This window comes from Euprymna scolopes, chromosome 2 (genome assembly GCF_053919585.1).
Source record: "Euprymna scolopes isolate OS-2025 chromosome 2, ASM5391958v1, whole genome shotgun sequence".
NCBI lineage: Eukaryota > Metazoa > Mollusca > Cephalopoda > Sepiida > Sepiolidae > Euprymna > Euprymna scolopes.
Window position 1 is genome coordinate 102,414,745 of NC_136483.1, and position 12,884 is coordinate 102,427,628.

At 33.5% G+C, this 12,884-nt stretch overlaps 1 protein-coding gene across 6 annotated transcripts in view; it reads right to left on the bottom strand.

The window, feature by feature from the left end:
* Window positions 1–327: 327 nt before the first annotated feature.
* LOC145293525 (uncharacterized) overlaps window positions 328–12,884 on the bottom strand; it is a 62,515-nt gene continuing 49,958 nt past the window's right edge. For 4 of the 6 annotated variants that reach the window (XM_080140031.1, XM_080140028.1, XM_080140027.1 and 1 more), the window contains 2 exons: window positions 5,977–6,405; window positions 328–818 (listed from right to left, as the gene is read on the bottom strand). In XM_080140031.1, the coding sequence (XP_079996157.1) occupies window positions 730–818; window positions 5,977–6,256 (369 nt within the window). In that variant the 5' untranslated portion in view covers window positions 6,257–6,405 and the 3' untranslated portion in view covers window positions 328–729. Of the gene's footprint in view, window positions 819–5,976; window positions 6,406–6,638; window positions 6,772–7,641; window positions 7,846–12,884 lie in introns of those variants that run through there. The other 2 variants (XM_080140029.1, XM_080140030.1) reach the window with 2 other exon arrangements.

Here is a 12,884-nt window from a genome sequence, read left to right on the forward strand (position 1 = left end):
CAGAGTATATACTAACTCAAGGGAAGTAACTCTGATATTCATAAACAATGAATTATTCCCCATATACTCATTCCTTGAGAACTCTATAAAAAATGAGTTGTGTGTGTGCATGTCCAGAAAGAAAAATGGGCTGGACAGAGAATAAAGGGCGAGATGGGCAGGGGAGGGGGGGGGGGTCACAGAAGAAAAAGAAAACCAGAATATGGGGAAGAGAGAAAGATAGAGGCAGACATTTTAATAGAAATATGTTACACTTTTGTCCCAAAAATGGCAGGTAACCTTGCTTATTTTAAATAAGTGGAAAAATTATTTATCCAGAAGAGCGGATTCATGGACTGCCAGATCATTTAACTTTATTTACCATAATTCTTTCGCTTTTTCTTCATTTTTGTTTTGTTTTATCTTTCTTTTTTTTTTATTTGTGGAATGTATTTTAGTTATCACATGAATATTGAAAAGGAATTAGTTTTTCCATTATAAGTCTTTTGCTTACAATTTAAGGGAGCCATTTTTTATATTCGTTGTTGCTCTGCTGCCTTAGTGTTTAATGATCACAGACATCTTGATTTCATTTTCCCTCATCATTCTTTGCAAAATCGCACTCAAGTCCATAACAAGATACTTTCAGTTAGGGCCATATTACTTTTTTTTTCTTTTCTTTTTTAAATTGCAAAATTGTGTAGTTATTAGAAGGTTATGGTTCAATGGAGCAACCAGTGTCAGACATCTTTAAGTTGCATCCTCTTCATCTGCAGGTTCGGCTGGATTAATCTCTTCCCAGGTAATCGAACCTGATATTGGCACGGCAGCCTCAAAGTCTGTAAAACAAAAACGAAAATTAAAATAAAACACATTTTTAGACTTAAGGTAAAAAAGGCTCAACTTCAAATGAAAAACGTCATCAAATGAAAATGGCTCAACTTAAAAAAAAAAAAAAATGGGTCAACTTAAAAAAAAAAAAATGGCCTAAATTCAACTAAAATAAGAAATCTGAGATAATTTCTTGTCACTCAGACTGCGAGGAACATGGCTTGTGAGCATTCGAGAACTAGTGAATATAATAATAATAATAATTATAATTATTATAAAAGTTATGCCAAACTGTAGATATTGCCATTCCAGCAGACCACAGAGTGAAGATCAAGGAGACAGAGAAGCAGAGCAAATGCATAGAGCTGGTCAGGGAACTCAAATGAGATATGGAAGATGAAGAAAGTTGAAGTAATACCAATAATAGTAGGAGCACTAGGAACAATACTAAAAAAACTTTGAAAAAAAAGAATAGGTCAGATTGAAATCAGAGGGATGACTGAGAAGATACAATGGATAACAATAATGAAAATGGCTGAAATATTAAGGAAAATCCTTGAGTGCAAAGACAATTTCACATGACCCGTGGGTACTAGCGTTGCATACAGAAACTACTACAGAGTTAAAACACAAAGAAACAACGCTTACGATCATGAAAACTAAAACTGCATAATTGCAAGTTAATCCCTTGTGCCATGCCCCCCCTCCCATTGCTTTTTGTTTTGTTTTTTCTTCTTAACCATAAACTAGTGTTGCACCAAATAAATAAGGAGGGTCAGGGAGGACGGAAAGTCCAAGGAGAGAAAGCACTAACCAGACCTCTGATCAATAAGTGCAAGGTGTACTGAGACCTTAAGGAGGCTTATTATTAAGCATATCCCAGTGAAGTCACTACTAATGACATTATTGTAGACATTTACATGGATAGTGAAGCATTTTCAGAAGTACTGGAAAGACATTTTGTCACTTTTTAACTCTTGTGAAAACCACTAACGAATAATTTCTGCGAGTAATGAGCCTTAAATTATCGAAAGGGAGATAGTTCACAAAAAATATGACCTCGATCAGATTATAGAGTTATCTCCCATGTTACAAAATTAAACGCGTTTGGAAAAATTCTTGCTAATGTGATGTGAAAGTATATTAATTAAAAAAAAAAAAAAAAAAAAAAAGCCTTTGGTTTACCGAATCCTAAAATTCAGAAAAGATGCATTTAATTCCTTTTAACCAAGTACATTCTTAATGTGACATTTCCAACGAGAAACTTGTGTTTGTAGTTCGATTTTTCTTTAGAGGTAACATTCATTCGCATATGAGGAGAACAACTAATTTAAAAAGGACGAATTAGGGGAAAACAGGTAGTTGAATGTTTGACAGCTTATAGAAGACGTTGGGGCTGAGTTTTTTCACTGACCATTATGGAGGTGGTGGTGAAGAGGAGTTACTGTACTTTTCTTACAGGATAACATACCACTTTTCACAACAAACAGAAAACATAAAACATTTCTTACAGGATTGCATATATGCAGCAAAAGGACTTTTCCATAGGTACCGACACAAATTACATTAAGCTTAAAAGCCGACTACCAAATAAGGAATTATGACGAATAATGAATTATATCGAACTCAAAATGATTAATTTGGAAACATGTGGACTATTTCACATGTTTGGCACTTGATTTTCAGTTTAAAACAGAACTTATAGTAAGATTTTTTAAAAATAATTTCAGTTCACATATTTCAGTGAAAACCCAGCTTGTATTTGAAGTGATGAAGACAGCAGATCTCAGCCAAAGCGGAGAAAAAAAATTTGCCTTTTAGCATTCGTAAGAATCGCATCTTAATGTAAAAATCAGAACACAATTTTTCTCTATTTTTAATTAGTTTCAAATACTATAATTACTTACATTTGTCTCTCTAGTACAAACATTTAAGTATATTTGAATGGTGAGGCTATTGAAGTAGTTCAAAAGTTTTGTTACCTTATCAATACCGTAGTAGCACAGAGGAACTGGTGCTAGTTTGATTGCGAGAGTTGCAAGTAAATGGAGTAAGTTCATGGCATTTGTGCGCTTTACTAACAAGTAGGGTGTTAGTAGTGTTGACCAAAATTCGTGATTGTATTTTGAGTATCATTTGCACTGAGGATTGAACTTTCAACCTCCAGACGTGTAACTTTTACAACTGAATCTTACCAAGTGCTCTATCCACTATGCCACAAACCCTTACAGATAATTCTAGAATGAATTTTGGGAGCCTTTAACCTATTTTGTTTTTCTAGGCATACAATCTTAATACTTACCATTATATTTATTGGTCCACCGATTTAGTTGGATTTGGACCTTAGAATTCACTCTCGTCCGTTTGTCTGTTCGTTCCCAAAATTCTCAATAACTACTCATTATACTTTTCTGAAATTTTACATGAAGTTACTACTACCGAAAGGAAGAAATGTAACATTCTCGGATTTTTAATAAAAGTTCTGATTGCGTCACAAGGTCAAAAGGGGTCAAAATGACCAAAAATAGCACTTTTGGGGACATAGAATATTTTCCGACCATTAGATTTTGCTGAAAATTATCAAAAACTAAGATCACATGGACATACATCTGGAAACGTGATATTTAACCCCGGGAAAAATTCTGGTTGCATCCACAGGGGGGTCAAAAGGGGTCAAAATGGCCAAAAATAACACTTTTCAGGACACAGAATCTTTTCTGACACATTAGATTTTGCTGAAAATTACCCAAAAGCCAGACCACGTGGATATACATCTGGAAACGTAATATTTTACCCTGGGAAAATTCTGGGGTTTGAAGTTGCAGGGTGTTTTAGGTGTGAAAAACACACCTTTTGGGGCTAATTTTTATTTTTCTCCTAAAAATTAAGGCATCAGTCAGGGGATCATATAGTTTTTGACTTGTTACTATATATTTATGTGTGTGTGTGTGTGTATTATTATCATAATTGTTTTTTTGTATACTATTTATTACTACCTACTTATTATTATATATTTATACGGGGGGGGGGCTTTCCTCAGACATAAAATATGCTTAAATATGTTGTTTTAATTTACCTAGATTTTGTGAATAGAGTCGTGATTTCAAAAGTTTAAAAAAAGTATTTGGATGCCATCAACTAGAATCGAAACTGAAAGCAAAACTGTAGCATTGGAAGCTGGTGTCATTAGTACTGTACCAACGTGACACACATATGAACTGATAACAAAATAAAAATTCAAAATAAACTAAGATGAATGTACAAAATGTATAAAGAAATTTTCAATTTTAACCCATTTTTGATCCCTTAAACAATTTTAACACATTTTTGATCCCTTAAAATAATTTTAACCTATTTTTGACCTCTTAAAAACAATTTTTACCTATTTTAGACCCCTTAAAACAATTTTAACCCATTTGGATCGCTTAAAAATTTTAACCCATTTTTGAACCCTTAAAAACAATTTTAACCTATTTTTGACACCTTAAAAAGAATTTTTACCCATTTTTGATCCCTTAAAAAGAATTTTTACCCATTTTTGATCCCTTAAAAAGAATTTTTACCCATTTTTGATCCCTTAAAGAGAATTTTTACCCATTTTTGATCCCTTAAAAAGAATTTTTACCCATTTTTGAACCCTTAAAAACAATTTTAACCTATTTTTGAACCCTTAAAAACAATTTTTACCTATTTTTGAACCCTTAAAAAGAATTTTAACCCATTTTTGAACCCTTAAAAACAATTTTAACCTATTTTTGAACCCTTAAAAAGAATTTTTACCCATTTTTGAACCCTTAAAAACAATTTTAACCTATTTTTGAACCCTTAAAAACAATTTTAACCTATTTTTGACACCTTAAAAAGAATTTTTACCTATTTTTGATCCCTTAAAAAGAATTTTTACCCATTTTTGATCCCTTAAAAAGAATTTTTACCCATTTTTGATCCCTTAAAAAGAATTTTTACCCATTTTTGATCCCTTAAAAAGAATTTTTACCCATTTTTGATCCCTTAAAAAGAATTTTTACCCATTTTTGATCCCTTAAAAAGAATTTTTACCCATTTTTGATCCCTTAAAGAGAATTTTTACCCATTTTTGATCCCTTAAAAAGAATTTTTACCCATTTTTGATCCCTTAAAAAGAATTTTTACCCATTTTTGATCCCTTAAAAAGAATTTTTACCCATTTTTGATCCCTTAAAAAGAATTTTTACCCATTTTTGATCCCTTAAAAAGAATTTTTACCCATTTTTGATCCCTTAAAAAGAATTTTTACCCATTTTTGATCCCTTAAAAAGAATTTTTACCCATTTTTGATCCCTTAAAAAGAATTTTTACCCATTTTTGATGCCTTAAAAGCCATTTTAACCCATTTTTGACTCCTTAAAAACAAAGATCCATAAAAGAACAGTTCGTAAAAAATCCAATCATTTAAGGCCCCTAATGCTGCTCCACGACTTATAGTTTCAGAGGAAATAGAGTTTAAAAATATGGAGACAAACAGACAGACATATAGCCTTTTATATATTAGATATATATTTTATAATATTATCATAATTAGATATAAATATTATATATTATTATAATTATATAATAATATTATTATAATATATTAGATATATATATATATATATATATATATATATATATATATATATATATATATATATATATATATTATTTATAATGGTTTCTACATTGTATTGAATTCTATACTAGGTCTGTTTAGTAGTGCGAGTGACACTCAAAATACAATTGCAAAATACTTAGGACTTCGACTCAGTTATGGCTGATGGAACCAGAGCATGCTACTCCCATGTATCAAATAAAGTGTTCAGTTCGAAATTCTGTGTAGATTGTCAAGTTTGATAGAAAGATTCCCAAGATCAACACGATACACCTGAAGAAGGTTGAAAGTTACTGAAATGTTATGAAAACAATACTCAAGATGAGAACAGTAGTCCGAAAAATATAAATAATACAAATAATTAATCCTCATCTCAAAAATTCAGAATCGGAAATCTTTCAGGTGAATTCGTGAATCTGCACACAATTTCAAACGAGCCCCTTTATTTAATCTACGGAGCTACCATGCTTTTTATCTTAACGCAAAGGGATACAACCTAACAGGTCACACAAATTAAATAAAGAAATGATTGATCTTACCCATTGCAATGGCCGCCGTAGCTTCTTCTATTGCTCTCTCCTCCTCTCGTATTACCCAGTAACGCTGGAAGACTCTCACTGTGACGACCCCGAGGATGACCATCATGCATGCTGTTACAGCTAACAAAATGGCGAGAAAGATCGCTGACTCCCGGGGTATCTCTGATATGGACGGTCGATTTGGAGTCGACTGAAGAGTAGGGACAGTCGTTTGTTGGAACATCAACTGTTTCTTGATCATATAACGAACTGACGTGTTGTTTACGTGGCGGTATGTCATGTTCCATCCATGATGATGTTCATACCATGTGGAGAAGGGTCAACCGTCAAACTCTATTGAAAATCTTCAAACCCAATCCATGCTATTCAGGACTGATTTTTTTTAAGTCACGGCTTTGTTTTATTTCCATAAACAAAACAGGATGTGATCTGAAAAAAATAAAATAAATAAAAAAAAGAAGCAAATTCACAAAATAAAAAATAAAAAGGATTTTTCTAGAAACATTGAACATAAAATTATCAGTTTATGAATCAGACTCTTATATTTTTATATATATATATATATTGCACTGTAGAAAATCTACTGTTGATATTATCAAATCATTTTATATATAATGGCTTGAATTAAAGTTTAAAATTCAAAAGTCAAGTATCATGCTTACAATTGTGCTCTGAACAGAAACACTAATTTCGAACGTGCCCCTGTCGTATCAAAACTCCTACTGTTGATTTTATATGCCGGGCCTTTCTGCTTGTGCCATGATGAGACTTCTCAAGTGCACTTGTGATGTTAGGCTGTAAAAGGGTGTTAAATTTGGTCAAAATCAAACTGCTACGTCGGATTTTTTATTATTTATATTTATTGGAGGCATTCCAATACAAAACTTGTCTAAGAACACTCTCAGACATGTAAAATACATTTGTGTGAAATTTAAAAAAAAAAAAAAATCGACCCAGTCGTTTTGGAGTCTATAGGAAACGAACTCACAGTCAGACAAAATGCCTTTCATATATAAGTAGAGATATATTTCTATTTCTAGGTATACAGTATCTCTCACACTCTCTCTGATATATATATATATATATATATATATATATATATATATATATATATATATATATATTCATATATATGCTACTGAGTTGAGCATAATGGGAAGTGATACATGATATACTATTAGCGTATTAAGCGATGCTTTTTGTGTAAACAAATCGAGCTTAGGTATTCAGACGCTGTCAAAACATCGTTATTTCACTGCCCGTACAGCAGCTGCCGATTTAGCGTAATGGTTCAAAGCCTTGACTGTTGCACGAGCGATTGGTGGGGTTCGATCCTGGCTTGAAGATGTTGCCTGTCTAGCCGTACTGATGAGCTGTGATACAGCGAAACAGTACTGTATGTGGACGACTATATATATTATCGCAAACTCATTTCTGTAAATATGTTATGTTTACTGTTCCATAATAAGCACAAAAAAAAAAAATCAATAAAAGAGGATAAACGGATAATCTAGGGATAATCTGCTGGGTTTAAACAAACAAGATTAAAAGACAGTAATAATACAGAACACACAAATATACAAAAATGGGGTCGAGAAATCAAAATAAACAACACCAAAAACGAAAAAAAAACAACAACAAAAAAAAAAACAGACATTTACTCACAATAAATTAATTTAGTTCAAAGTCACGTGCCTGCCCAGTCCGAAATGGACAGAGACCAGACGTTGCATGTAGCACAAGAAAAACGTCTTCACGTTCAACTTATTCTACAAATCGTGGTCAAACAAAATCTGTACGATTGCGGCATAAAATGACTCGACGATGGTTGACATGCCGTAAAAATCATCAACAACAACAAAGTCATGAGTTACAAGAGACGGGGGGGGGGAAGAAGCGTGTGGAGGGGGGGGGTATCTACAACTTTCTTTTTACTCATTTCGTATTCAAATGGAAAAATATTCGCTGACCCTTTTTTTTTCTTCGTAGAAATTCAATCTGAAATGCAGAAACGTAAACAAATAAATGAATAAAAATTACGCATTTGCGAATTACAAAACCTGACCCATTTTAACGACGTCTTTCAACATTAATGATAACATCGCATTTAAGCAGTAATATGAAACTTAAGAGAATAGCAATCATGTTTGGAGTTCATAGTAAAATGTTCTTGGGCATTTTTAATAAAGAATAAATAAAAAGAGGTGAAATAAAAAATAAATACGCAACAAATAAATGTTACCAAAGGCCAGATAAGTTACTCTTCTACCTACAGAGATAATTTTCTTGTGAGTGAGGGCAATTTATTTTAAAGAATTTTCGGGTTTTACACTCCACAGAAGTACGAAAAAGTTGTCAAAAAAAAAAAAAATACATTACAAATAAATGTTATCAAAGGCAAGATAAGTTACTTTTCTACCTAACTGGATAAGTTTTTAGTGCTTTTATTTAATGTAAACTGTTTATTCGGTTAAAAAAACAAGTAATGTTAAGCGCTACCGAAGAAAAAGAAAAAAATGGCTGCGATATTTTTGAAGACTTGACAAAAAAAAATTAAACAAAATGGTGGTAGAAACCCACCCAGCAAATGTTACCGTGACATTTGTTGGTTGAGTTTCTGCTACCATTTTGTTTCATTTCTTATTTTGAAGTGTTTATCGAGACTTCAAACATGTAAAGATAGATCGCCGTCATTTTTTCTTGTTCTCTGGTAGCGTTCAATGTTATTTGTTTTTCGAACCGAATAAACATTTTACATTAAATAAAAACACTAAAAACGTATCCAGTTAGGTAGAAAAGTAACTTATCTTGCCTTTGATAACATTTATTTGTTATATATTTGTTTTTTGACAATTTTTTCGTACCTATGTGGATTGTAATACTAACCCGAATTTTCTTTAGTTCATTACAAAACTAGAGTCACCTGTGAAATTAGAACAAAAATAAATTGGTGACATTACATAGTCACCTGGAGTCTCGATAGGCGCTCAAAAATCGAAAATTACACAAAAAAATAACTGGTGATAAAAATCTACAGTACAGTTAAACATTACATTTTCAATCGATTGATGACAGTTATTAGCCATGGTTGCCTTTAATTTTTTATTTTTAAGACATTATCAAGACTCCATGTGAATTTCTAAGGTCTTTTTCTAACTTAACAGATTTGACACTAGTTTTGAACTAAAATCAAGAACTAGTTTTGAACTGAAAGTGCTGTAAAATAAGATACAACACACAAACTAAACTTATCCAGGTAGATTGACGAGTAACTTATTCTTGCCTTTGGTAACATAATTTTGTTGTATATTTGTTTTGTTTTTTCAAAACTTTTTTGTTTTATTGGCTTTTATTAAAATTGCCCATGTTCTTTGCCCAGACAATAAATGAGTAGCGTTTATTGTCTATAGAAAATTATTATTATAATTATTATTATTAGTAGTAGTAGTAGTAGTAGTAGTAGTAGTTGTATAGGAATTTTCATACAGGCTCAAAAAATTCAATTTGAGAACAATCTGTGGTGTTCCCGGAGTCTGAATGACAAATCTCCCCAGATTTTCAGTACTCATCACCTCTTCTGATGACCTCTTCAAATTTGTGTTATCACAATAGCTGTTTACCTTTGACTTCTCATAGGTAGCAACTATTAGTCTTCACTGAAATTTAGGTGGCAATAAGCCTCCCCAAGGTCCCAGTCCTTTTTATACTCATCCAGTGGAGGTCTGGCTAGTGCTTTCTCGCCTTGGTCTTTTCATCCTCCTTAACCCTCCTCGATTATTTGGTGTGGCACCAGTTTATGGTGACACTATATTTTTTGGAGGGGGGGGTACAATCATATAGTTTCAGTTTTCAGGATTCCATGTGATGTTCCTTTTCTTTCATCTGTAGTAGTTTCTATATGTGCAGCTTGTGCCTGTAGCTCATGTGTATTAGTCTACCCATTCAAGGGTTTTCTTTAATACCTTAGCAGTTTTCATTATTGTATCCATTGTATCTTCTCAGTCATCCCTCTAATTCCAATCTCTCCCATTCTTTTTTCAATGTTTTTCCGGGTTGTTCCTGGTGCCCCTATTAGTGGTGTTATCTTGACTTTCTTCCATATCCCTCTGAGCTCTCTAACCAATTCCGTGAATTTGCTCCGCTTCTCTGTCTCCTTGATTTTCACTCTGTGGTTTGCTGGAATGGCTAAATCTTCGATCTGGCAGGACTTTCTTGCTAACTATTATGACATCCGGTCTTCTTGCTTGGATGGGTTTATTGGTTTGTTTATCCATGTCCCATAGGATTCTGTGACTTTCGTTTTCAAGTACTGCTGCCGATTTGTGCTTGGACCATTTGTCTAGATGTTGAAGATGCAGTTGTCTGCATAATTCCCAGTATACTGCCTTTATTATTATTATTATTATTATTATTATTGTTACTATTATTATTGCCGTTGTTGTTGTTATTATTAGAACGGTGAGACAACATCATGAGGATTAATAAATGATGGTTGAAACTGTACAGAATTAGCTTATTTAAGAGGATGGCTCAACAAGAATTTGTTAACATTGGACTTGAAAGCGACCATGTTGTAGGCAGCTGGGAAGTAGTCTCATGATAATGTGTTTCACAGACGGATAGTTTTTAGAAAGAAACTTTGCTCATGAAGTTCCATTTTCTTTTAGGTACACGGAGGGAGAAAGGAAAATTAGTTACAGTGGTTGTGGCTAGACGAGTTTTTGCTAAGAATGTTTTACGGCGATTGGAGGTAAGTTGAGCACCTGCTAGGAAAATAATGATAAAGTACTTATTTACCATTCCTCCAGCAGATTAGACACAAGGTGTCAGGTATGGGTTAGATGAATGTATTTCTTGGATTTGAACTTTGTACAGCCAGGTTTTCAGTTTGTATTGTAAATCACTTAGCCACTATAAGCATAGCGAAAATCTAGTAAAATCTTGGTTAAGCCGAGCACGGGCTATGAAATTAATGATAGAATACTTATTTACCTCCTCGCCAACAGGTTACACACAATAACTATAAGAATAGAAAAAAAATCGAGAAAATCTAGTGATCTCTCTTCAGTGAGAAATAGGTAATAAGAAAGAGAAGAGGACGCCTCCCACTAGATTTCGAAGTTGGTTTTGCATTCTGTCAAGTCACGAAAGGTGAGCAGCACCTCCCAGATCTAGCAGCAGTACTTCATCTTAGTGTCACGTTACACGCTTACACACGGGATCCGCAAGTTAATTAAGATAAAGAATAACCTAAACTCACTTTTTCATAACAATAACATTTATTTCCTCGTTCTACCGCCACACGTGACTTCTCCTTACGGCTGTCACGCCTCTCGCATGATCATTCTCTCTAACATGCTTTCTCTCTCCTTTTTATAGTCTTTTTCCTTACAGTGACGTCATTTTGTATTTCGTGTGTATTTGTATGCGTGCATCTGTGATCCATTACATTAAGACATACTTGACTCTTATACAGGTAATTATTACATCAGACATGAGATACTTTCTGAAGTGATAGAATGATTCAAAAATTTCCTCGGCAATATTAACAACAGATTTGATGTCTGTGCTAATCTCAGAAACTACACAAGAATCATAAATCTTACATATTCCGATAAGATTCTAATCAGGCGCGAGTAAAAAAAAAATATACCACTGTAAACTTTGGTGTTTGTTGAGAATTCCTTTCAAATTAAAAAAACAAAAATAAAAGAAAAATCTGTATGATATACATACTCGTGACAGAAAAAAAAAAAATTGTATTCCAAAAATTATGTAAATTGATTAAGTAGTCTTATTTTTATAAAGAAAACCATTTTTAAGCAAATTTGAGTTTTCCTAATGCCCCTCCTTATGTTAAGAATGGCTTCCTAAAATCTTGCAATGTTGAATTATTTCCCTTGTTTTCAAGATGGCATTGGGATATCGGCACTACTTGTTTGGTAACAAAATTTGATTTTGATATTTAAAAAATGAAACTTATGTGATTTTTTTGTGTACGATATTTTCTTTCTGTCACGGGTATACATGTCATACATATTTTTCTTTACGGTTTACTATAGGGGAAATTCTGGACAAACACCTAAACTTTCATCAGAACAGGCCCTTTGCCCGGACCAATGTGACTCTTTCTCTCCAGAGTTTCCTCTCTTCCATCAGCTGCCTCAGATCTTCACGTTCACAGTTAGCGTCGTGTGCTATTTGCTGGATGTACGTGGATCTAGGTCGTCCTTTGCTTGCGCATTCATGTCATGGAGTCCATAGCAATACATCACTCACCAATTCATCCTTGCTCCTCAGACAGTGAACGGCAAATCATAGGCGTCTTTCCCTGATGGTATTAGATATGGAAGGTAGGTTGCCATAAAGTTGCTGCTTCGTGGGACGATTTTGCCAAGATATATTTAATACTGTTCATAGCAAACGGGCGTATGTGCCATCTAGTTTTCTTTCCAATCTTTTTGTGAGTGTCCAGGTTGTAGCACCGTAAAAAAGGACAGACTCTATCACTGCCCTGAAGAACTGCCTTTTCAGTTTGTTAGTTAGCCTTGAAGTTCATACTGAATGCAGCCCATCCAATGCGGCCCATGCTTTTGAGATGCAAATTTCGACATCTCTCTCTGTGGAAACTATGTTGTTGCCCAGATACGTAAACTCAGCGACTTCTTTCAGTGCTGATCCAATCAGAGCTCTGATCTCTCCTTTCAGAATGAAAATCATAAACTTTGTCTTATCTGCATTAATGTGGAGACCAATGTCATTTGCGGACTTTTCTAGCTTGCGTAACAGTGTTTGCGCATCAGCAGTGTTGTTCGCGAACAAAGCAATATCGTCTGCGTAATCTGCATCATAACTAATGCAGATTATGCAGACCTAAACTTTATATGAGTGAAAGATTTTGCAAATTA